General features: G+C 42.7%; 1 protein-coding gene across 6 annotated transcripts; it reads left to right on the top strand.

Moving 5' to 3' along the window:
• Window positions 1–1,672: 1,672 nt before the first annotated feature.
• On the top strand, window positions 1,673–26,467 carry LOC106577061 (alpha-actinin-2). Of its 6 annotated transcripts, XM_014154772.2 has the most exons (23): window positions 1,673–2,009; window positions 8,440–8,554; window positions 8,628–8,747; window positions 9,077–9,163; window positions 9,393–9,480; window positions 9,686–9,764; window positions 11,163–11,244; window positions 11,800–11,885; window positions 12,827–12,919; window positions 13,164–13,394; window positions 13,630–13,777; window positions 13,975–14,125; window positions 15,299–15,407; window positions 21,019–21,159; window positions 21,508–21,690; window positions 21,796–21,930; window positions 22,117–22,296; window positions 22,454–22,600; window positions 22,733–22,753; window positions 23,003–23,080; window positions 23,546–23,611; window positions 23,781–23,939; window positions 24,140–26,467. In XM_014154772.2, the coding sequence occupies exons 1-23, from the start codon at window positions 1,881–1,883 to the stop codon at window positions 24,296–24,298; spliced, it is 2,787 nt and encodes a 928-aa protein (XP_014010247.1). In that variant the 5' UTR covers window positions 1,673–1,880; the 3' UTR covers window positions 24,299–26,467. The 6 variants fall into 6 exon arrangements, 4 of the variants coding, with proteins under 4 accessions (XP_014010247.1, XP_045556847.1, XP_014010248.1 ...); XR_001322060.2 differs by lacking the exon at window positions 24,140–26,467 and having other exon boundaries at window positions 23,399–23,611; XM_045700891.1 differs by lacking the exon at window positions 22,733–22,753.
• Window positions 26,468–26,930: the final 463 nt, after the last annotated feature.

The following is a 26,930-nucleotide window of genomic DNA, read 5'->3' on the forward strand; positions in this document are numbered from 1 at the left end:
GATTTTAGAAACGCTTAAAATAAGGGCTGTGTTTTGTGTAAATTTATCCAGGCGTGATGTTTTGGTAACTATGTAAATCTCTCTAGGACAAGGTGACCCAAAAGTGAAACGCTAATTAGCTGCTAATGTGCCTATCATAAAGAATTACAAATGCCATGATGATATGAACGAAACTGCCAAATCGAGGCAAAGGCAAGAATCTCTGGATTAACTATCTAATGTTAGCTAAATGTAGTAATGAATAAATGGGAAAAATGTATTTAAATGGACAATTTTGTGAACAGTCTTGTGCAAGTTTTAAATTGACACAACACCTTTTAGCAAAGGTCTCAGCTAGAGATGACATGCTAGAGCTTGCAGGGATTTGTAGTTTTGCTTGATGTCTACTTTGATGCTGATTAGCATTCTCGAATCTGAGAGTAAATAGAGCTGAATATATTGATAAAAGTCACCTTGTCCGAGAGAGATTTACATGGTTATCAAAACGTCACGCCAGAGTAAGTCTACATGATGCACAGCCCTTATTTTAGTGTTTCGAAAATCCCCTCTGGGAAAAATGAATGGTGGAAAAACGATTGGAGCCATTTCCCTGTTTGGCCACTAGGTTTCATGGGTATTATGACACCTCCACAGTGTGACTCTGTGCCAAGAGCTCTGAACCTCTTGAGGAGCCTGAGGTCGTTACATTATCCCTTTCCTAAATCATACCTTATGCTTCCCAGCTGAAACATTTCACGCATATATTTTGACAACATTTCGTGACGTTTTTGTTTTTGGTCTTAGTCAAAAAGAAATGTGGCTGTTTGTGCACACATTTTTTCTTGAGGCAAGTCGAAGTCCAGTAGTCGAAGTCTAGGCCCCTTCGTTGGTGATTGATCAACAGTATTACTCCTAGTAAAAGTGGAAACATTAAGTGTTTGTTGTCATCCAACAATAGATTACTAATTTTCATGAAAAAAAAATCACTCTTCGAAATACTGCACCAAACATCTTAGCTAGATGTAAAATTGCAAGTCTAACCTCTGCAAAAACCTCAACATTAATGACAGATTTCTTTATTTATCTTAAATTAATTCAGACTATTTAGAGATAGTGTTTCTGATTATGTTGTTGCTATGGTGGCTCAAGAGGGAAAACCAACACATGAACCATTACGCCAATAGGTCGGACATTTTGGCGTAACTGTTAAGGTGTTGGCTGGACAGTCACTGGGTTCGAGTCCAGGTCCTGCCTACTCCCCGAGTTCGCCACAACATGGTTTCATTGTCTCAACTGCCCCTAATTTACTACAACTTCCGAGTGCTTTGGAGAGGGTCAGTTTGAGCAAAGTGAGGTGTATAATCACTGTTCTACAAATAGGATTCCTTGACAAATGATAGGCTTTGTCCAATTAAGATTCGTAGAGTGACGCCTCCCCTTATTAGCCGATCCACCTACCGATTCCCCACAATCATGATGGGGCACACTCTTTTCACGCCACTTCGATACAAAGTTATATTCGTAGCATGTTAGGGAAGCATTTTCACTAACCCTTTCCCTAACTTTAACCTCAGTCTCCTAACCTGCTGCATACGTTTCCCTAACCTGCTACATCGAAGTGGCGTGATAAGAGTGTTTCCTCTGAGTGTATAGCGCCCTGCGCGCCTGTCATGTGACCTGTCAGTACTAATTGCTATCAGCATTTTTTCCACTGTGTCAACTGCGGCCAGACCGAACACCGGCAAGCGTGTGAGAGAGGGAGTCAAATAGAAAGATAGGGAGACAGAAGACGTTACCCAGCCCAGAAAAAAATATTAAATTATCAGAGTCTAAATACATAAGGATATTGGAAGACAAAAACGAATTGAATTTGGGGGAATACAAAGACTTAAGACGCAATAATGACCCAAAGAGAGACGACAGTGCATTATAATAACGGATTCGGGGATGAGGAGGACTACATGATACAGGAGGATGATTGGGACAGGGACATGTTGCTGGACCCTGCCTGGGAAAAACAGCAAAGAAAGGTAAGTCAAGAGAAGATGACGTGCAGATAGCCAATTTAACAAATTAACTTTACGCAGTACAGTAGGACTACTTTACGAACGGGATTGGGAGTTCATATGAGAGCAAATTAACATTTGTTTGCATTTCCATTGTTTTATTAATTTAATATTGAGTTATTCACGTTGAGCGCAGGCTCCAAACTCTGTCACTTGTTCCTGGTATTTGGTTCAGCCGGAGCCGGGGGGTCTGTCTTGGCTCCAGTTGACGGGAATATTGACGGACGGATGCGGTGGGTACCAGCTAACAATAGCTCAATGAGCGGCTCTTAAGACTGTTGCCATTCCACTGATAAGCGAGGAATGAGAACTGTCAACAGATGCTTCTAACACATGATGACGTCCTTGGGATTATATATCTAATTTTAACTTCGAGACCAAAAGGCATTATAGTAGGTTAATCCAGTGTCCTTAGTGTGGAATTATTTTGTTTATAGAAACCACAAAATACTGTTCCAAGCATCTGAATGTTAGGCCCCCAACTCAGTATCCGTCAACTGGTCTCAAACAAAAGGTTATTATGTCTTCCTTCGAAATGCTAATCGCAGCGGGAAGAAGGGGTGCTGAGGGTGATGAAACAGCGATGATAAAACACAATTTGTAACGTTTATTTAACTAGGCAAATATGTTAAGAACAAATACTTATTTAAAATGACGGCCTACGGCCAAACCCAGACGATGCTGGGGCAATTATGCACCGCCCTGTGGGACTCCCAATCACGGCTGGATGTGATACAGCCTGGAATTGAACCAGGGACTGTAGTGACGCCTCTTGCACTGATATGCAGTGCCTTAGAGCACTGCACCACTCAGGAGCCCATATATATATATATATATATATATATATATATATATAGTAAAAATTATTTTTACTATTTTCTACATTGTAGAATAATAGTGAAGACATCAAAACTATGAAATAACACGTAGTAACCAAAAAAGTGTTAAACAAATCAAAATATATTTTATATTTGAGATTCTTCAAAGTAGCCACCCTTTGCCTTGATGACAGCTTTGCACACTCTTGGCATTCTCTCAACCAGCTTCATCTGGAATGCTTTTCCAACAGTCTTGAAGGCGTTCCCACATATACTGAGCACTTGTTGGCTGCTTTTCCTTCACTCTGCCGTCCAACTCATCCCAAACCATCTCAATTGGGTTGAGGTCGGGTGATTGTGGAGGACAGGTCATCTGATGCAGCACTCCATCACTCTCCTTCTTGCTCAAATAGCCCTTACACAGCCTGAAGGTGTGTTGGGTCATTATCCTGTTGAAAAACAAATGATAGTCCACTAAGCGCACACCAGATGGGATGGTGTATCGTTGCAGAATGCTGTGGTAGCCATAATGGTTAAGTGTGCCTTGAATTCTAAATAAATGACCAACAGTGTCACCAGCAAACTCCCCGCACACCATCACACCTCCTCCTCCATGCTTCATGGTGGGAACCACACATGCGGAGATCATCCGTTCACCTACTCTGCGTCTCTCAAAGACTAGGCGGTTGGAACCAAAAATCTCCAATTTGGACTCATCAGACCAAAGAACAGATTTCCACCGGTCTAATGTCCATTGCTCATGTTTCTTGGCCCAAGCAAGTCTCTTCTTATTATTGGTGGCCTTTAGTAGTGGTTTCTTTGCAGCATTTTCGACCATGAAGGCCTGATTCATGCAGTCTCCTCTGAACAGTTGATGTTGAGATGTGTCTTTTACTTTACCTCTGTAAAGCATTTATTTGGGCTGCAATTTCTGAGGCTGGTAACTCTAATGAACTTATCCTCTGCAGCAGAGGTAACTCTGGGTCTTCTTTTCCTGTGGCGATCCTCATGAGAGTCAGTTTCATCATAGTGATGGTTAGTTTATGTGACTGCACTTGAAAACTTTCAAAGTTCTTGACATTTTCCGTATTGACTGACATTCATGTCTTAAATTAATGATGGACTGTGATTTTTCTTTGCGAATTTGAGCTCTTCTTGCAATAATATGGACTTGGTCTTTTACCAATTAGGGCTATCTTCTGTGTACCACCCCTACCTTGTCACAACACAACTGATTGGCTCAAATGCATTAAGAAGGAAAGACATTCCACAAATGAACTTTTAACAAGACAGATCCCAGGTGACTACCTCATGAAGCTGGTTGAGAGAATGCCAAGAGTGTGCAAAGCTGTCATCAAGGCTACTTTAAAGAATCTCAAATATATTTTTTGGGTTATTACATGATTCCATATGTGTTATTTCATAGTTTTGATGTCGTTACTATTATTCTACAATGCAGAAAATAGTAAAAATAATGAAAAACCCTGGATAGAGTAGGTGTGTCCAAACTTTTGACTTGTAATGTATATACAAAAATAATAATATTTGTGCACTAGGCCTTTATTACTACTGTATGAACGGGTTGAAAAATACTTGTCAGCAGAGCATTTCACCATTTCCCCAAACTTTATTGCTAAGGAAGAGGTTGAACTGTTCCTCAAATATTTTGGTTTAATGAGGAAAAACAAATATTTATTTTAGGTGCATGCTAAAGAAGACCTACAGTTGAAGTCAGAAGTTTACATACACTTAGGTTGGAGTCATTAAAACTCGTTTTTCAACCACTCAACAAATTTCTTGTTAACAAACTGTAGTTTTGGCAAGTAGGTTAGGACATCTACTTTGTGCATGACACAAGTCATCTTTCCAAAAATTGTTTACGGACAGATTATTTCACTTATAATTCACTGTATCACAATTCCAGTGGGTCAGAAGTTTACCTACACTAAGTTGACTGCCTTTAAACAGCTTGGACAATTCCAGAAAATGATGTCATGGTTTTAGAAGCTTCTGATAGGCTAATTGACATCATTTGAGTCAATTGGAGGTGTACCTGTGGATGTATTTCAAGGCCTACCTTGAAACTCAGTGCCTCTTTGCTTGACATCATGGGAAAATCAAAAGAAATCAGCCAAGACCTCGGAAAAAAAATTGTAGCCCTCCACAAGTCTGGTTCATCCTTGGGAGCAATTTCCAAACGCCTGAAGGTACCATGTTTATCTGTACAAACAATAGTACGCAAGTATAAACACCATGGGACCACGCAGCCGTCATACCGCTCAGGAAGGAGACGCGTTCTCTCCTAGAGATGAAGGTACTTTGGTGCGAAAAGTGCAAATCAATCCCAGAACAACAGCAAAGGACCTTGTGAAGATGCTGGAGGAAACAGGTACAAAAGTATCTATATCCACAGTTAAACGAGACCTATATCGACATAACCTGAAAGGCCGCTCAGCAAGGAAGAAGCCACTGCTCCAAAACCGCCATCAAAAAGCCAGACTACGGTTTGCAACTGCACATGAGGACAAAGATTGTACTTTTTGGATAAATGTCCTCTGGTCTGATGAAACAAAAATAGAACTGTTTGGCCATAATGACCATCGTTATGTTTGGAGGAAAAAGGGGGAGGCTTGCAAGGCGAAGAACACCATCCCAAACGTGAAGCATGGGGGTGGCACCATCATGTTGTGGGGGTGCTTTTCTGCTGGAGGGACTGGTGCACTTCACAAAATAGATGGCATCATGAGATAGGAAAATGATGTGGATATATTGAAGCAACATCTCAAGACATCAGTCAGGAAGATAAAGCTTGGTCGCAAATGGGTCTTCCATGTGGACAATGACCCCAAGCATATTTCCAAAATTGTGGCAAAATGGCTTAAGGACAACAAAGTCAAGGTATTGGAGTGGCCATCACAAAGCCATGACCTCAATCCTGTAGAAAATTTGTGGGCAGAACTGAAAAAGCGTGTGCGAGCAAGGAGGCCTACAAATCTGACTCAGTTACACCAGCTCTGTCAGGCGGAATGGGCCAAAATTCACCCAACTTATTGTGGGAAGCTTGTGGAAGGCTACCCAAAACGTTTGACTCAAGTTAAACAATTTAAAGGTAATGTTACCAAATACTAATTGAGTGTATGTGAACTTCTGACCCACTGGGAAGGTGATGAAAGAAATAAAAGCTGAAATAAATCACTCTACTATTATTCTGACATTTCACATTCTTAAAATAAAGTGGTGATCCTAACTGACCTAAGACAGGGAATTTTTTACTAGGATTAAATGTCAGAAATGGTGAAATACTGAGTTTAAATGTATTTGGCTAAGGTGTATGTAAACTTCCGACTTCAACTGTATGTGCCTACTGAGGGCCTTCTGCCTGGTATAGTTGGATAGCAATTTTGACCACGTGGGATTTGTTTTCAGTTCTCATTATCTTCTCTGGCGTCTTAAGTAGGACTCTATATTAGCTTTCCCCTAATAATTTCCCTTAACTTGAATCCTATTACCCAGTAAGAGCCACAGGGGATGACAGGGCTGCCCTTGAATAAGACCTGCTGACACCCTGAACTATCCTTACATTTATACAGTAGCCTAACATGCCCATTAGGCTACAATGTTGTAGCACATGCTAGGTGTTCCACCTGACACAACCAGGTATGCCAGCCACTGATTTGGCCTGGTGTTGTGAAAATAACCTTGGCACATAAGACATTCTTGGAACCAAGACTGAAAACAATGAAGAAACAGCCTCAGGTGTTTGAACAAGTTTGAAATGATCTAGTAAAATCGGCTATTTTTCTTTTATATAAAAATAAATGTAGGATTCTTAGACACCTTACAAAACATTATTGAACTTAGATTCTTTACCTCCGGAACACACCCCATAAAGCCACAAAGGCTCAGCTACTTCAATGATGGGTGGTCCTCATTGGACATGATTCATAAATATATTTAGCTCTGATTGTCAGGGCTGATGGAGGGGGGAAAAGGGGTGGGGGGTCGGCAACTCTGGCGGAGCCGGGTCTGGAGGGCCAGCCATGTTCTAACGAGGAGGCAGCCGTTCAATGTCACATACACTTTGGTCTCTTTTGTCATGTGGAATGCGGCCTTTGTTTCAAAGCCTCTAATATTCCTAATTTGGACAGGCATTCCACCGGGCAGCCTCTCCAGATGGGTGACATTAACTCACAGCCTCTGGGCGACCAGGCTATGTGCTATAAGAACTTAAGGGCCAGAGGATCACTCTCCCAGTCATGCTGTGTGAACTGGAATGGCTTGAAAACACAGCATGTCAATAAAGCCTACAAACATTCCCTGTGTTTACACACAGTACCGTCAACAATGTAGATGGAAGCTGGAGGCAGAGTTAGACATCACATTCCTGGTTGTTGTAAGGAGTATAATTGAGGCTGATCCACTGAGGCCTTTTGAGAAGAGATGCTCAGTATCCCATTCAATTTACTTTAGATCCCTCCCAGTTTGTGACACATCCAAGAAATTACACATTTAGGTGTTTCAATTTAGTCCCATAGCCCTCCACCTGTTTTAGCCTCTGCCCTTTCGGTATTCTCATACCTGGAAGGACTGGATAGATTGGGAAAGCAATATGGCAATAGCTCCACTTAGCATTTTTTTTTATCCGACAGTAGTTAACATTGAAGTAAAAGTGTGTCTCTTTTCTTTGCAGAGAGAAACACGTGAGAGAAGAATGCACTGTATGCACGTGACATTTTCCTCACATCTTGATATTCAGTTAAAATGTTTTCTCCCTGTTTCTTATCACTAGGACCACCAGAGCATGCTAAATTGAACACCTTATCATCTGGAAAGTGAGCTGGGGTCTGCTCAGGGCTTTCAACTGTACAGTGTTGATTGCCTTTGGGTTCTGTTTGCTGTTGTGAGATAACTTAATATAAACATAGCAGGAGAGAGTGCTCATGTTGATGTCTTGCATAATGATACAGTACCAAGCATGAACACATCATTCAAATTGAATTCCTGTGTATGTGGGAGCACAAATTATTTGATCCTTTACAATAGGCTCTAGGTTGGTTGGAGGGAAGGTGTTATTTGAAACCAAGGGGTTTGCTGACCCTTAACAAATAGGTTAATCTCAATATGTGGCATTTGCCATAGGGACCAGAGTCATCACAATTTATGACCTCCGGCTAAGTCCTGCTAAGCTGTTGTCTTGTATGTTTACAACCAGGCTATATACTAGAGCTGGGCGATATGGACAAAAATCTATATTGTGATGAAAGAAATTGGGGAGGTAGCTACTTTCATAACGTTGGTTGGCAAACACTTTCAAATGGGAAGCGTATATGAGCCTTCCAATTGAAAAGTTAATGTCAAATTCACTGTTCAAGTTTTAAAACGTTGTGGAACATTCTACTTTAGATCAATAAGACCATTGATGGAAAACTCACTCAAGGTTCTCTGATGAGCTCACAGGAAGTCCTCTATCATCAATGCTCAACCCCATCCTAATTTGAATTCACTGCATCAAAGTTATGTGAAAATTAAATTGTACTATTTGTATTTTACTCACCAAAATATAATTTTCTTTGTAGACCTTCACAGCTTGGTGTAACTCCCACCTGAGGAAAGCAGGAACACAGATTGAGAACATTGAGGACGACTTCAGGAATGGCCTCAAACTCATGCTTCTCTTGGAAGTTATTTCAGGTACTGTTTGTTGAATATATAGTTGAATACATTGATTGGTTTTGATTGATTTTGATTGATTTGTTTCTCCCAGGTGAGAGGTTACCCAAGCCTGACAGAGGGAAGATGCGTTTTCACAAGATTGCCAACGTCAACAAAGCCTTAGATTTCATCACCAGCAAAGGAGTGAAACTTGTCTCTATTGGAGCTGAAGGTAATGTTTTATTCAGGCAGTACTTCATGTTCAGGCAGCTCAGTATCTTTTGATTTATTTGATTAATCCATTCATTATTTTATGTTTTAGTCATTTAGCAGACACTTTTTTTCCAGAGTGATTTACAGGAGCAATTAGGCTTAAGTGCCTTGCTCAAGGAGACAACGGCAGATTTTTCACCTAGTTGGCTCATGGATTCGAACCAGCGACCTTTCAGTCACTGGCCCACCACTTTTAATCGTTCGCCTACCTGCCACCCCATTATCTTTTTGCAGTTCCCACTCTAATTATGTGATGGATCTGATGGTAATTGGATGTTTTCCCCTCAGAAATTGTGGATGGTAACATTAAGATGACACTTGGAATGATATGGACCATTATCCTCCGCTTTGCCATCCAGGACATCTCTGTAGAAGGTAAGATACAACAATTCAAACAAAATAGGAAACTTAAAAATATGCCTTTATTACCATTGTATAATAGATTATGTCCTGCATATGGATTCACAGTGTTTTTATACTGTAGCTACCTTCTTGGCCAGGTTTCCCTTGAAAAGAGATGATCTGTATTGACTTCCTGGTTTAATTAAATAGAGATCTCACTGGGGAATAGCGCTGTTGAAGAACTATTTATCTCTCCTCTCAGAAACCTCTGCAAAGGAAGGCCTTCTCTTGTGGTGCCAGAGAAAGACTGCCCCCTACAGGAACGTCAATGTCCAGAACTTCCATGTTAGGTGAGAACACTTTTTAGGCTTTGACTAATATGTCTTTTTTCTATTTTATTATATTCTGTACTAATGTGTTAGTACTAAGTGATAAGCCAGGCAAAGCTTGCAAACACTGTAGCTCTCTAGGACCAGCACTGGTAAACTCTGCTTTACTCAGTCATCATACCACTCTGACTTCTGACCTGGTTCTCTCTGCTGCCTGCTGGTGAAGCTGGAAGGACGGACTGGCCTTCTGTGCCCTGATTCACAGACACAGGCCTGACCTCATCGACTACGCTAAGCTCAACAAGGTCTCTTGTGTGTCCCAAACACTTACCATGATGGTGTGAAGTGCCTCCCACATACTAACAGAGAAGGGTTCAATATGTCCAGAGTAATAACTCCACAGTCTTTTCCCACAGCGTGGATTAACAGAAAGTTATTGACTTTTGAGAAGCAGATATTAGAGTGCTTTGTTATGTTTAACTCGCCCAATTTATCCTTACTGATGTCTGCATTCACTGTCTTAATGACATGCTCACCTGGCTCACCATTGTATAAAGTTGGAAGGACGGTTTAGCCTTCTGTGCCGTGTTACACAAACACAGGCCAGATCTAATCAACTATCACAATCTGAAGGTATCGTATGTGTAAATAAAAAGTAGACTATGTTGTGTGTAGAATTAGTTGTATGCTGTTCTAGGCTTATCTTTTGGTAGACTGGGTCACTGTAGTGCGTTCGTTAGAGTTCAAGAGTATATCGGTGTATCGGTGTTCAGGTGTTGTGTATAGACACATTTTGTAAAGTAAAAGGTGTATGTGTAAAGAGTAGGCCACAGTGTGGAATATACGTTTCTCCTTACACCTTGTAAGCTGTGGTCTTTTTAATAGTGACTGACATTTACATCTCCATCCTGAACTGACTTAGCCCTGACTGGGAATAGACAGAGAAATGTGAGTCACATCCCAGGAGAGCCCAGGGTTTACCTCAGCTGTGGCTGGCAGATACCTGTGCCTGGTACTGCTCTTTATAGGGCAATCAATCTATTTACGGTTGTTTGGAAATAGACAGGAAAATGGATAGATCTGTGGAACCCAAATCTTTTGGAAAGCCTGAGGCTTTGGGTTTCAGTAGAGGTGTCCCCTCTCTCTCGTACATATGCACGCACACACACACACACGCACACGCACACACGCACAAACACACATATACACACACACACACCTATATCAGAATCACCTTTATATGCCCCTCTGCCCCCCCAACACTCCCACGCATGCATTGAGCCTAGACAGACCCTGTCAGCTGTCATGTCTGGCTCCAGGTGAGCGGGCTCAGTAAGCCCTGAGTGTTAGCTTTCTGAAATGTCTCCGTGTGGGGAACAGGCTCATGGGTATCTGCCCGCCCTGGATCTCTGCAGCTGCCACTGTCCTGTAACAGGCCGTTTCCCCTCGGCCGGCATCAGTGGAACAGACTTAGGACAATAGCAGTAGCATGATCCCTCTCCTCCCACTAAACACGCTGACTCACCCTACCCCATTAGTGAGGAGGCACTTACTGACTGTCTGTCACCTGTTTGGTTAATTCCATCACTGGATACACCACAGTTTGTAAACTGGTTTCAAGTACTGTACACATGCACATGTTTTCTCATATAAAAAGTAAATGAGAAGATGACTTTGTTTCTATAATATTGATCATTTTCTAGGATGATCCTATGGGGAACCTGAACCTGGCGTTTGAAATAGCAGAGAAGCACCTGGATATTCCCAAGATGCTGGACGCAGAAGGTAATGTCTTCTAAGGAAACAACGTTTTGAAAATCGGCATTAGCTATAGGCATGTCATTCTGCTCATTATGAAAACATAAACCATCTTATCTGGTACTGTAATGGTGGGAGTCAGACTGTGGGTTTTGTTACAGGATTGCCTGGAAGAGATTACTAGGAAGATTGTCTGTACTTGTATGCACATTGTAATGATGAAGTCCTATGTGCCTGGTCTCCCAACACAGATTTTATAAGCGCAGCCAGGCCAGATGACAGGACTGTTATGACCTATATGTCCAGTTTGTATCACACATTTGCAGTGGTACAGAAGGTGAGGGGACATTGATGCTGTGTAGTCCTAGTGTCAACGTGACCTGGTCCTTGTTTAGATCTCTTTGCCATAGACCACCCCGCCTTCCCTCCAGGATAGCCCTGCGCTAAGATGTTCAGGTTTGGAGTCAATCTGTGGTCCTTTTCCTCTGTCAGTGTTTTTGTGTTTCCTGTCTCCACCTTCCCTATCTTCCTCCTTTGTACTTGTCGTCTGTCACCCTCTTCTGTCCCTCCCTCCCTCTGTAGACATCATCAACACCCCCAAGCCTGATGAGAGAGCTATCATGACCTATGTGTCCTGCTTCTATCATGCATTTGCTGGAGCCGAGCAGGTATACAGCTTGCACCATGAACAGTTTGAATTGAGTTTGTGAATGCAATGTGTTATGGGTACAATACCTCCAAAACCAATTGATGATGATTACCATATGTCAATCACTCCTCTCTAGCCTAAGAGTTGTTTGAGGTCATAATTCTATTGGTTGGCAAATTGTGAGTTTCACTTTGAAATTAATGTTTTTGAAACGATGCACACAGATTGCGTTAAAAGTATGACTTAAATGGTGTGCGTGTTGGGGGGGAGAGTACTGTATGAGGAATTGTATTGTATGAGTAATTGCATTAGATATGAGACAAGAACCACCTCACCTCTCTTTCCCACCTCATCTCACGTCAGCTCTCTATCTCCGCCCAACCCTCTTTCTACCCTCACCTCTCTTTCCCCCCTCCCCTCAACTCTCTTTCCCCACTTTCCCTAACAACTCTTTCCCCCCTCCCCTTAAATCTCTTTCCCCCTTCCCTTAACTCTCTTTCCCCCTTCCCTCACCACTCTTTCCCCCCTCCCCTCAACTCTTTCCCCTCTTCCCTCACTTCTCCTTTCCCCTCCACTCACTTCTCCTTCCCCTCACCTAACCTCTCTTTCCCCCCTCCCCTCACCACTCTTTCCCTCCTCCCCTCAACTCTTTCCCTTCTTCCCTCACTTCTCCTTTACCCCTCCCCTCCCCTCACTTCTCCTTCCCCCCCTCCCCTCACCTCACCTCTCTTTCCCCCCCACCTTACCTCTCTTTCCCCCCTCCCCTCAAATCTCTTTCCCACCTTCCCTCACTTCTCCTTCCCCCCTCACCTCACTGCTCCTTCCCCGCTCCCCTCACCTCACCTCTCTTTCCCCCCTCACCACTCTTTCCCCCTCCCCTCCCCTCACCTCACCTCTCTTTCTCCTCTCCCCTCACATCTCTTTGCCCCCTCACCTCTCTTTCCTCCCTCCCCTTGGTAGGCTGAGACGGCGGCCAACAGGATCTGTAAAGTGCTGGGTGTGAACCAGGAGAATGAGAAACTGATGGAGGAATATGAGAGGCTGGCCAGCGAGGTAAAGCAACACAGAAGCATACATTTGGACGTATGTTTTCATATTGGTAAACTTTCTTAGGAGAGCTATTTCTACCCCAATCTGAATACTCAAAAAGTCCATTGTCTTACACAAACTTGTAGGAATGGAATTTTCCAGTATTTAAATCAAATTCAATGTCGAATTTCTACTTAACTGAATTGAGAGGAATGACAACAAATGAACCGCAAAGCTCCACCCCATCACCACCCACTGTGTTCCGTAGCTACTGGAGTGGATCCGCCGGACCACCCCATGGTTGGAGAACAGGACTGCAGAGAAGACCATGGTTGAGATGCAGAGAAAGCTGGAAGATTTCAGAGACTACCGTCGCATGCACAAGCCCCCCAAGGTGCAGGAGAAGTGCCAGCTGGAGATCAGCTTCAACACCCTGCAGACCAAGCTGCGCATCAGCAACCGTCCCGCTTTCATGCCCTCAGAGGGAAAGATGGTGTCTGTAAGTGTAAACACCCAGCATTCAATGATACATCATATCAAACTGATGAAACAGTCATCAGTCAAATCACAGTAGTTGTAGATAGCTGATATAGATCATCCAAAATACCAAGGTAAACACCAAGGCACTTTTGCCAAAACACTGTTAGAGTTAAAAGCCTTTTTAATAGCATATCTACTGAGCGTGGTGCTTTGCTGGTTTTGACCCGTGTCTTTGTGTCTCGGTGTGGCTGTAGGACATAGCCAGTGCATGGCAGGGGCTGGAGGGGGCAGAGAAAGGCTACGAGGAGTGGCTTCTGACAGAGATCCGAAGGCTCGAGAGACTGGACCACCTGGCAGAAAAGTTCCGCCAGAAAGCCAGCACCCATGAGACCTGGGCTAATGGTCTGTCTGGGATATGATTGTCTGTCTGTCTGTGGAGGGTTTACTTATGTTTCTTGTTTGTCTAGAGTTTGAAGTTTGAATGTAATTGATTAGCTCCAAATCCTTAGAGATTTGTCAATGGGAAAATGTCAGTAAATCTTCAGCATTTGTTTTGGCTAATGTCTCAGTCTCTCTCGCTGTTTGTGTGTATGACCCAGGTAAAGAGCTGCTTCTATCTCAGAAGGACTACGAGACGGCCACCCTGACGGAGGTGCGGGCGTTTCTACGGAAACACGAGGCGTTTGAGAGTGACCTGGCTGCTCATCAGGACAGAGTGGAGCAGATTGCTGCCATTGCACAGGAGCTCAAGTACGGATCCTTCCTCTAAAGCTTCTTCAGGCTAGGCGTCCCGCTAGCGGGACAACTTCCGGTGAAACTGGAGGGCGCGCAATTCAAATAAATAATCATAAAAAGTATGGATATTAAACATTTAGGTACATACAAGTGTCTTATATCGGTTGAAAGCTTAAATTCTTGTTAATCTAACTGCACTGTTTGATTTACAGTAGAATGTACAGCAAAAGCATGCCATGCGATTGTTTGAGGACAGCGCCCCACATTAAAATATTTTTCCACCAGCACAGGTTTCATAAATTTACAAATAGCGATTAAATATTCACTTACTTTTTGAAAATCATCCTCTGATTTGTCATCCAAAGGGTCCCAGCTATAACACGTAGTCATTTTGTTATATAAAACCCTTCTTTATATCCCAAAAAGTCAGTTTAGTTGGCGCCATCAATTTGAGTAATCCACTCGTTCAACATGCCAAGATAGGAATCCGAAAATCTACCCCTAACCTTTGTTTCAACAAGTCAAAATACGTTTTTATTTAATCCTCAGATACCCTAAAATGTAATCAAACTATAATATTTCATACAGAAAGTAGGATGTTCAATAGGAAACCAATATTAGCAGGTGCGTGTTCTCTTCATCGCACACATTAATTTCCAAGACGGTGTCCCTGTAGTTAAACTCATTATTCTTATTTGTTTTGGAAGAAACAAGCCTGAAGCCTTGAACATTGAGTGCTGACACCTAGTGGAAGCCATAGGAATTGCATACTGGGAGCTAGATATAATTATTTCCCTATAAGTGCCATTGTAAGAGCATGGGCTCTCAAAAAAAAAGAATTCTGGTTGGTTTTTCTTTGGATTTTCCCCTACCATATCTATTGTGTTATAGTCTCCTACATTATTTTAACATTTCTACAAACTTCAAAGTGTCTTCTTTCCAATGGTACCAATTATATGCATATCCTGGCTTCAGGGCCTGAGCAACAGGCAGTTTACTTTGGGCACGTCAGTCAGGCGGAAATTGAGAAAAAAGGACCCTCTAACCCTCCTAACCATTATCCCAACCAAGTCCTATTCCTAAAATCATGGCTTTGACAAGGACTATGACTGGAATTTTTCTTAAATAATACCAAACATTCTGAAGTTTCTCTTCATTGACCTATATGCTTCCTGTGGTGTTGTGCAGTGAGCTGGACTATCATGATGTGGCTGCTGTCAACCAGAGGTGCCAGAGAATCTGTGACCTGTGGGATCAACTTGGTACACTGACCCAGAAGAGGAGAGAGGCTCTGGAGGTGAGTGAAGGGGGTTGAAGTTTGGGACATGACGTGTTATATTCCCAGCTAAGGTAAACTGGCTAAGCTGCTGTGCCAAGTGAAAAGTAAGCCAGCACAGTACAGCTTGGTACAGCTTGGTAGTGTGGGAATGAGTACCAGTTCCATGAATCCAGAAGAGAGCTGAAGAGGTAAGACAGTGAATGACGTTACCTTGGGGTGGGGTGGATTGTTCACAGGACAACTTAACCCATAATAAAGTTAAATCTCATGTATATTATATTGAGATAGCTAGGGGTGAGATATGAATACACAGCTGATTAAGGAGGGTGGGGTAATTGGTCCACTTAGTCTACTGATGGCACATTTACAGTGCCTTCAGAAAGTATTCACACTCCTTGAGTTTTTCCACATGAAGTTGTGTTACAGCCTGAATTTAAATGATATTATATTGAGATTTATGGTCACTGGCCTAAACACACAATAACCCATAATGTCAAGGTGGAATTGTGTTTTTAGAACTGCTTACAAATAAATAGAAAATGAAAAGCTGTAATGTCTTGACTCAACAAGTATTAAGCCACTTTGTTGTGGCAATCCTAAATAAGTCCAGGAGTAAATCATTTTCTTATCAAGTCACATAATAAGTTGCATGAACTCACTTTGTGTGCAATAATAGTGTTTAACATGATTTTTGAATAACTACCTCTTCTCTGTACCCCACACATTCAATTATCTGTAAGGTCCCACAGTTAAGCAGTGAATTTCATATACAGATTCAACCACAAGGACCAGTGAGGTTTTTCAATGCCTCGCAAAGAAGGGAACCTATTGGTAGATGGTTAAAAATGTAAATAGCAGATATTGAATATCCCTTTGAACATGGTGAAGTTATTAATTACACTTGGGATTGTGTATCAATACTCCCAGTCATTGTCATGCCCTGACCTGAGAGAGACGTCTTATTTCCTCTATTTTGGTTAGGTCAGGGTGTGATGTGGGGTGGGCATTCTATGTTGTGTATTTCTTTGTTTGGCCGAGTATGTTCCTAATCAGAGGCAGCTGTCTATCGTTGTCTCTGATTGGGAATCATACAGTGAGGGAAAAAAGTATTTGATCCCCTGCTGATTTTGTACGTTTGCCCACTGACAAAGAAATGATCAGTCTATAATTTTAATGGTAGGTTTATTTGAACAGTGAGAGACAGAATAACAACAAAAAAATCCAGAAAAACGCATGTCAAAAATGTTATAAAATGATTTGTATTTTAATGAGGGAAATAAGTATTTGACCCCTCTGCAAAACATGACTTAGTACTTGGTGGCAAAACCCTTGTTGGCAATCACAGAGGTCAGACGTTTCTTGTAGTTGGCCACCAGGTTTGCACACATCTCATGAGGGATTTTGTCCCACTCCTCTTTGCAGATCTTCTCCAAGTCATTAAGGTTTTGAGGCTGATGTTTGGCAACTCGAACCTTCAGCTCCCTCCACAGATTTCCAATGGGATTAAGGTCTGGAGACTGGCTAGGCCACTCCAGGACCTTAATGTGCTTCTTCTTGAGCCACTCCTTTGTTGCCTTGGCCGTGTGTTTTGGGTCATTGTCATGCTGGAATACCCATCCACGACCCATTTTAAATGCCCTGTCTGAGGGAAGGAGGTTCTCACCCAAGATTTGACGGTACATGGCCCCGTCCATCGTCCCTTTGATGCGGTGAAGTTGTCCTTTCCCCTTAGCAGAAAAACACCCCAAAGCATAATGTTTCCACCTCCATGTTTGATGGTGGGGATGGTGTTCTTGGCGTCATAGGCAGCATTCCTCCTCCTCCAAACACGGCGAGTTGAGTTGATGCCAAAGAGCTCCATTTTGGTCTCATCTGACCACAACACTTTCACCCAGTTGTCCTCTGAATCATTCAGATGTTCATTGGCAAACTTCAGACGGGCATGTATATGTGCCTCTTGAGCAGGGGGACCTTGCGGGCGCTGCAGGATTTCAGTCCTTCACGGCGTAGTGTGTTACCAATTGTTTTCTTGGTGACTATGGTCCCAGCTGCCTTGAGATCATTGACAAGATCCTCCCGTGTAATTCTGGGCTGATTCCTCACCGTTCTCATGATCATTGCAACTCCACGAGGTGAGATCTTGCATGGAGCCCCAGGCCGAGGGATATTGACAGTTCTTTTGTGTTTCTTCCATTTGCGAATAATCGCACCAACTGTTGTCACCTTCTCACCAAGCTGCTTGGCGATGGTCTTGTAGCCCATTCCAGCCTTGTGTAGGTCTACAATATTGTCCCTGACATCCTTGGATAGCTCTTTGGTCTTGGCCATGGTGGAGAGTTTGGAATCTGATTGATTGATTGCTTCTGTGGACAGGTGTCTTTTATACAGGTAACAAACTGAGATTAGGAGCACTCCCTTTAAGAGTGTACTCCTAATCTCAGCTCGTTACCTGTATAAAAGACACCTGGGAGCCAGAAATCTTTATGATTGAGAGGGGGTCAAATACTTATTTCCCTCATTAAAATGCAAATCAATTTATAACATTTTTGACATGGGTTTTTCTGGATTCTTTTGTTGTTGTTACTCTGTCTCTCACTGTTTAAATAAACCTACCATTAAAATTATAGACTGATCATTTCTTTGTCAGTGGGCAAACGTACAAAATCAGCAGGGGATCAAATACTTTTTTCCCTCACTGTACTTAGGCAGCCTTTTCCCCACCTGTGTTTGTGGGTAATTATTATTTCTGTGTGTGTTTTGTGTGCGCCTCAGTTGCGTCACGTTCTTTTCTGTTTTCCTGTTTATTGTTTTGTTCGGTTCCACCTCAAATAAAGATGTGGAATTACAAGCACGCTGCGTCTTGGTTGATCTACGACAGGGAGTTTGAAGATAGCGAACGTGACAGTCATTGCAAAGATACAGCCTTCCTTCCTAACTCAGTTGCCATAAGGCCAATGGTGACTATAAAACAGTTACAGCGTTTAATGGCTGAGGATGGATCAACAATATTGTAGTAACACAATATTAACCTAATTGACAGAGGGGAAAAGAAGGAAACCAGTACAGAATAAAAACATTCCAAAACATGCATCCTGTTTACAACAAGGCGCTAAAGTAATACCGCAAAAATTGTGGAAAAGGAATTAACTTTTTGTTCTGAATACAAAGTGTTATATGTTTGGGGCAAATCCAATACATTACTAAGTACCACTCTCCATATTTTCAAGAATAGTGGTGGCAGCATCATGTTTTGGGTATGCTTATAATCCTTAAGGACTGGGTAGTATTTCAGGATAAAAAAGAAATGGAATAGAGATAAGCACAGGCAAAATCCTAGAGGAAACCTGGTTCAGTCTGATTTCCAACAGACACTGGGAGATGAAATCACCTTTCAGCAAGACAATAACCTAAAACACAAGGCCAAATCTACACTGGAGTTGCTTACCAAGAAGACAGTGAATATTCTTGAGTGGCCGAGTTACAGTTTTGATTTAAATCTACTTGAAAATCTATGGCAAGACGTGAAAATGATTGTCTAACAATGATCGACAACACATTTGACAGAGCTTGAAGAAGCTTTATAAAATAATGGACAAATGTTGCAAAAGCCAGGTGTGGAAAGTTCTTAGACTTATGTAAATTAGGTATTTCTGTATTTCATTTTCAATAAATCATGTTTTCACTTTGTCATTATGGGATATTGTGTGTACAGTCGTGGCCAAAAGTTTTGAGAATGACACAAATATTAATTTCCACAAAGTGTGCTGCTTCAGTGTCTTTAGATATTTCTGTCAGATGTTACTATGGAATACTGAAGTATAATTACAAGCATTTCATAAGTGTCAAAGGCTTTTATTGACAATTACATGAAGTTGATGCAAAGAGTCAATATTTGCAGTGTTGACCCTTCTTTTTCAAGACCTCTGCAATCCGCCTTGGCATGCTGTCAATTAACTTCTGGGCCACATCCTGACTGATGGCAGCCCATTCTTGCATAATCAATGCTTGGAGTTTGTCAGAATTTGTGGGTTTTTGTTTGTCCACCCGCCTCTTGAGGATTGACCACAAGTTCTCAATGGGATTACGGTCTGGGGAGTTTCCTGGCCATGGACCCAAAATATCGATGTTTTGTTCCCCGAGCCACTTAGTAATCACTTTTGCCTTATGGCAAGGTGCTCCATCATGCTGGAAAAGGCATTGTTCGTCCCCAAACTGTTCCTGGATGGTTGGGAGAAGTTGCTCTCGGAGGATGTGTTGGTACCATTCTTTATTCATGGCTGTGTTCTTAGGCAAAATTGTGAGTGAGCCCACTCCCTTGGCTGAGAAGCAACCCCACACATGAATGGTCTCAGGATGCTTTACTGTTGGCATGACACAGGACTGATGGTAGCGCTCACGTTGTCTTCTCCGAACAAGCTTTTTTCCAGATGCCCCAAACAATCGGAAAGGGGATTCATCAGAGAAAATGACTTTACCTCAGTCCTCAGCAGTCCAATCCCTGTACATTTTGCAGAATATCAGTCTGTCCCTGATGTTTTTCCTGGACAGAAGTGGCTTCTTTGCTGCCCTTCTTGACACCAGGCCATCCTCCAAAAGTCTTCGCCTCACTGTGTGTGCAGATGCACTCACACCTGCCTGCTGCCATTCCTGAGCAAGGTCTGTACCGATCCCGCAGCTGAATCAACTTTAGGAGACGGTCCTGGCGTTTGCTGGACTTTCTTGGGCGCCTTGAAGCCTTCTTCACAACAATTGAACCGCTCTCCTTGAAGTTCTTGATGATCTGATAAATGGTTGATTTAGGTGCAATCTTACTGACGGCAATATCCTTGCCTGTGAAGACCTTTTTGTGCAAAGCAATGATGACGGCACGTGTTTCCTTGCAGGTAACCATGGTTGACAGAGGAAGAACAATGATTCCAAGCACCACCCTCCTTTTGAAGCTTCCAGTCTGTTATTCGAACTCAATCAGCATGACAGAGTAATCTCCAGCCTTGTCCTCGTCAACACTCACACCTGTGTTAACGAGAGAATCACTGACATGATGTCAGCTGGTCCTTTTGTGGCAGGGCTGAAATGCAGTGGAAATGTTTTTGGGGGATTCAGTTCATTTGCATGGCAAAGAGGGACTTTGCAATTAATTGCAATTCATCTGATCACTCTTCATAACATTCTGGAGGCTGAGGCAGCAGACTTTGTGAAAATTAATATTTGTGTCATTCTCAAAACTTTTGGCCACGACTGTAGATGGCTGAATTCAGGCTGTAACACAACAACATGTGGAATAAGTCAAGGGGTATGAATCATTTCTGAAGGCACTCTATGTAGATATGGTTACCTGGCAGGATGCCCACAGTCCTTTTCCTCTGATCCATACTGGGCACTCATGGCCTACAAATGTGTCAAGACAAACAGCCAGGCCTGGGATTAGGGTGACTGACATGGGCTGCTGTCTGCCCCCTCTCCCTGCCCAAAGGAAGGGGTCTAATCCATGCAGACCACCTTGCCAACTCAGCGGTCAATTGGGTCATGTCAATGTGATGCATCCTGGGATTAGCAGTCCAAACAGGCAATGTTGATGAATTGTCAATGAGATTAATGACAAGTGTTTTTTTTCTCTCCTCTTTTCCAGAGGACAGAGAAGTTGCTGGAAACCATTGATCAGTTGTTCCTGGAGTTTGCCAAGAGATCTGCACCCTTCAACAACTGGATGGAAGGGGCCATGGAGGATCTGCAGGACATGTTTATTGTACACACTATTGATGAGGTCCAGGTACATCATTTTTATTTATTTGACCTTTATTTAACTAGGCAAGCCAGTTAAGTACAAATTCTTATTTTCAATGACGGCCTAGGAACAGTGGGTTAACTGCCTTGTTCAGGGGCAGAGCGACAGATTTTTACCTTGTCAGCTCGGGGATTCGATCTTGCAACCTTTCGGTTACTAGTCCAACTCTCTAATGACTAGGCTACCTGCCGCCCCATAATGCTTGCTATTAGTATTTTAATCATTCTATGGTTGTTACAACTGTTACGTCATTTTGACACAGTGCCCATTACTTGCCATGTTCTTGTAAGTACAAGCCAACACTGCAACTTCTCCTCTCCTCCTTCCTTGCAGAGCCTGATCTCTTCCCATGAGCAGTTCAAGGCCACCCTCCCAGAGGCAGACGGAGAGAGACAGGCCATCCTGGGGATCCACATGGAGGTGCAGAAGATCTCCCAGAGCTACGGCATCAAGGCCAACCTCATCAACCCCTACAGCACCATCACCACCGAGGAACTCCTCGCCAAGTGGGACAGGGTAGGACCTCAAAATTCACATACGTACACTTGAAACACGCATGCATATACACAGTCCCTTTCTATGTCAGATTGATGTATGTGTTGTTGTCATGTTGCTGACCAGGTGAAGAAGCTGGTTCCCCAGAGAGAAGGCTCCCTCCAGGAAGAGCTAGCCCGGCAGCATGCTAGCGAGAGGCTGAGACGGCAGTTTGCTGTCCAGGCTAACCTCATCGGACCATGGATACAGACAAGGATGGAGGTCAGAGAGTCAGCCATCTGTTTAGTGTCTAGGGCAGGGGTCTCTAACACTGTTCCTGGAAGCTACTCTCTGGTTGTAACCTACAGGATGGTAGCTCTCCAGGAACAGGGTTGGAGAGCCCTGGTCTAGGGGTATCTTTGGAACTGGAACAAAAACCTGAATTGCTCATGTGTTTGGTTCTGACAGGAGATTGGCCGCTGCTCCCTGGAGGTGGGTGGTACCCTGGAGGACCAGATGACCCAGCTGAAGCAGTTTGAGCACGTCATCGTCACCTACAAGCCCAACATCGACAAGCTGGAGGGAGACCACCAGCTCATCCAGGAGTCTCTGGTGTTTGACAACAAGCACACCAACTACACTATGGAGGTACTGCAGAAAACCACAGAGAGACGGTCTCTGCATGCAGTCTATTAAGATTAGATTTGGTCATGGGGATAATGATGATGGATGTCTTTGAGATTTCATTGGCAGCTGGTTAATCTGCCTGTCTGTGTCTATGTCTGTCTTGTCATCATGGTAACAGCACATCCGTGTGGGCTGGGAGCTCCTCCTCACCACCATCGCCCGCACCATCAACGAGATTGAGACCCAGATCCTGACCCGTGATGCCAAGGGCATCAGCCAGGAACAGATGCACGAGTTCCGCTCTTCCTTCAACCACTTTGATCGGGTACAGTGCTCCTTCCGCTTCCTGTACTCCCGGTTCTCTGATTCATATATTAGCATTTAACCTGAATGGCATGTTAAGTAGCATAATACCACTGAGAAACTAAATCATTCTCACCTGTCTTGCCTTATTCAGAAGCTGCGTGAGGAAACTGGGGTAACTGTATATTGTTGTTGATACTGTACTAGAACGGTCACTGCTCTCTGGGCTTGGTTGTTTAGACAGTTAAAAAATATAATACAACTACTATTGTATGATAGTGTAATGTATAGGTCTATAAAAAAACAAAGTATTTTGATATTGGTTCCACATTGTTGTAATGCTTCATGTTATAGACACTTCCATGTGTGTGAGAGAGAGACACTTCTGAGTGTGACTAACACCCCCTCTAACACCTGGCCCCAGGAGAACACAGGCAAACTGCGTTGTGAGGAGTTCAAGGCCTGTCTGATCAGCCTGGGTCATGTGGGCAATGACCATCAGGTACTCAACTCTACTGACCTCTAACCTTTCATGATCCCTGACTGACCTCTCGCTGATGACTTGGGCTTCTTCCATCCCTTCTAGAGTAGACCACACCTGCTGCTACCTCTCATATTTTTTGAGTTGTATCAATATTTTGACAGTGGGCTCTACAGCATGACAATGTTGGTGGCAGCAGCTTTGGCCTGTTATGACAGTTCATTTTGAATTGACTCCTAAAGTATTTATTGTCTCTCTCTCCATGTCTTCTAATGTTACTGTCTGTGTCACTGTGTCCATCTGTCTGGTTGTGTCTATGTGTCCATTTCTCTGTGTTAGCTTTGGCCTTCTCCCCTTCCTGATCTCCACTGCTCTGCCATCCACCTTCTCTTGGTCTCCCTTCTCCTCCCTGTCCCATCCCTTCTCCTCCCTGTGCGGTGACCCACTCCCAACCTCCACCCTACGACCCTTGACCTCTGACTACAGAAGAAACACGGGGCGATGGACACTGATGACTTTAGGGCCTGTCTGATCTCCATGGGTTATGATTTGGTAGGAGTCTCAATATGCTCATGCAGAATTACAGTATGCAAACAATGCATAATAATACCAAGAGGTATTGATAATATACTGTATGTGTAATGACGCAATGATGAATAAAGATATGTGTTCTTTTCTCTGATCTCTCTCTCCCTGATCTCTGTCTCTCTTTGACTGTCAGGGTGAAGTGGAATTTGCCCGCATCATGATGCTGGTAGATCCCAGTGCCACTGGCATGGTGTCTTTCCAATCCTTTATCGATTTTATGACCAGAGAAACCACTGACACAGACACCGCCGACCAGGTCGTGGCATCCTTCAGGATCCTGGCAGCCGATAAGGTGTGTGTGTGTGCGAGAGAGAGAGAAAGTGAATGGGAGTGTGGCAATTGAGTGGACCATGTCAATCACACAGAAGGGGTGAATTCAGTATTACAGTAAACAGGCATATTATTCTGTCAGATTAGGAACATTTGGTAGAGTGGACTTCTCTAAATGAGCCTGTTCTCTCCCCCCTATCCCTTCTCCTCCCACCTCCACAGCCCTACATCCTGGTTGAGGAGCTGAGGAGGGAGCTCCCCCCTGACCAGGCAGAGTACTGCATCTTGAGGATGGCCCCCTACAGTGGTCCAGGGGGACTCGCAGGGGCTCTAGACTACACCGCCTTCTCCACTGCCCTCTACGGAGAGAGTGACCTCTAACCCTGCAAGATGACCCCCAAGATTGACCTTTTGACCCCAGCCAACACTTCTGGATGAAATCTCCTTTAATCAAACACACTGTAAAAGCAAGGGGAAGTTAGCTATGTTAGATTCACATTAGGTAGATATTGTACATTTGCCTACTATTGTGTGGCACAGTAGTTTCCCTTATATGAGTTCTGCGGTGAAGTGAAGATAGCAGATAACAAAAACTGTTCTTCTAAGAAAAATGATATGATTGTATAAGCTACAATAGTTTGATATAATAGAACAGTTGACTACAGTAATAGCAGCAGTTGGATATGTAGCTAGAACAGAAAAATTGCAGCCTAATAGTAAACATTGTGTCCTCATCTCCTGTTAGTACCTCATCAGGAACTAATGTACAGTATGAGTTCTGATTGGGAATAAGACAGAGTGGTATATGATGATGCAAACATCAGGATTCTGATTATTTAAATGTTGGGATATCCATTTGCTATTTGAGAAATTAGATCTGGACTATTTTAGCAAAAGCTTGATTGAAATGACAGTAAAGTATGCCATTTAAGTATCATAATAGGTTCTATGATAGCATACTGATAACTGTGTAAGGTTATCAAGTGTGCCTCTAATACTCCATTCTAAAAAGTAATGACCAACATGTTGTTTATGTCAACAAAATGTACTTGTGATCTAATCATAGCACATGGTGCCTGCTCTATGCTAACTTTTCTCGCAAGTTACCCAATATAAATGAAGAACAGTTTGGCTAAAGGCTATGAGTGATTGATTGAACAATACGTTCTACAGTTCACACACAATAAATACATCTCAAGCCCAAAGCTAAGAGCCTCTTCACACACTTACTAGACACTTTTCGTAAACATGTCGGCTACACGTTACTCAAATGTAAACCTCCGGAGGTAGTGCACAACACTCTCTCAACAGCTGCCCCCCTTGAAGCAGTGTAAACAGAATTGTCTTGTTAATTGAGCCTACACTCCTACAGTATAAATGGTAATAGTAGAGCAATGTTTTTGAAACAGTTGAAATGTATAGACATTTTCCTAATATTTGAGACTGAATATTGCAGTAACAGCCTGTTACATTCTGAAATTGTTGCAGTAGCTCCCGGCTGCACTGAGCCAGGGAAAACTATGGAAGTCCATCCTCACCACCAAAAACATGTCAAATGATGGCTATGTTTTTTTTTTTATTTGTAACATTGTGTGGTGATTTCAGAGGTGGCACCACAGGTCCCAGAGTGGTGGGAGAAAATTGTTTTCCTTGGGCCCAACGTTTTTCATGATCTGGCAGTAGGCTAACCTAACCAACTCTGTACGCTAGTTGTTGCATTTGACATAGTAATAAATCAGCTGTACAAAAAAATAGGTTTTATATGGGCTATGATGGCACCAGATCATTTTTCTAATCAAGTCAAAATGAACAGATCTGAGCTCGCTATATGCAGGATTGCATCATTTAGGCCTTTGCGTCTGTAATTAAAAAGATAGTCATACTGAATGTCATCACTATTGTGTTGATTCATTAATTCCAGTCAATACTTGTTTTATTAAAAAGGCCTAGGTAGCCTAGCCACCTGAAGTGGGAATATAAACCAAATATGATCACATTCACATTTTCTCAAAAGACAAATAAATGGGCCTATTTTGGGCTATAAATACATGTCTTAGGCTATCAAATCGTGATGTTAAGTTTTCCCTGGCCAGGCCCAGATAGGATCAGAGCACAAAGGCTGTTTCTCTAGGCTACCTGCAGCTGTCGTTATCTGTAGGCTACAGTTGAACAGACGAAAGCACAGACTAATTGTGCATGTTGGCAAATCACGAGTCATAAAATGAAATACAATTGGTGGCGTTTATGGGCTTCCATATAAAACAGCTCATCACGGTAAATTATCTTATACCCACGTTTTCAGTCGCAATTATTTGCTTCTAACATGTAATGATTTGCATGATTTTGATCAAAATTAAGCCTGGTTTGTTGTAATACTGTAAGGTAGGTCTTCTGTACTTTTATATTCGTGTAGAGGGTTAATCGTTTGTTTTTGATAGGCTAACGTGAAGACATGCCATTATAGCAACGCCGTGATTTTGTCTTGAAGCTAAAATGTAATGAGTGTAGCCTACAGACGAGAAAATAAACCCCTTTAATTGTTGCATTATTCAAGATTGTAATATGATTTGGTTGCATTATTCAATAGTGTAATATGTTTTACAAGAAAGGTTTCTGTCATTGTTGAATAGTTTGTGCTTACTGGCTAATGGATACTGTGATATTTACGGTCAATTTGAGCTGACCAAGAATGTTGCGTTGCCAGCCTAAAAAAAAAGGTAAGCAAAGATTATGGGTATACTGACAAGATACTTGTCTCTCCGCCCTATCAATGAGAGTTTTTGTCCAGTGGCACATCGGGCTGTCTAGCTCCCGCCTATCCTTTCTTTGGATTGGTGCATACATCTAATTATTTTAATACTTTTAAAGATATTCGATGAGGGTTGTTTACGTCAACCACATGTACTCAATGGAGAGCGATGTTACGCTACCAGCTTTATTGCATGAATATGCATAGCATCTCAAGACAACTCCAATATAAAGTGTTTTTTCTCAAAGTTGCCATCACGTGTCC

This window comes from Salmo salar, chromosome ssa18, assembly GCF_905237065.1.
Source record: "Salmo salar chromosome ssa18, Ssal_v3.1, whole genome shotgun sequence".
In the NCBI taxonomy this organism is placed as follows: domain Eukaryota; kingdom Metazoa; phylum Chordata; class Actinopteri; order Salmoniformes; family Salmonidae; genus Salmo; species Salmo salar.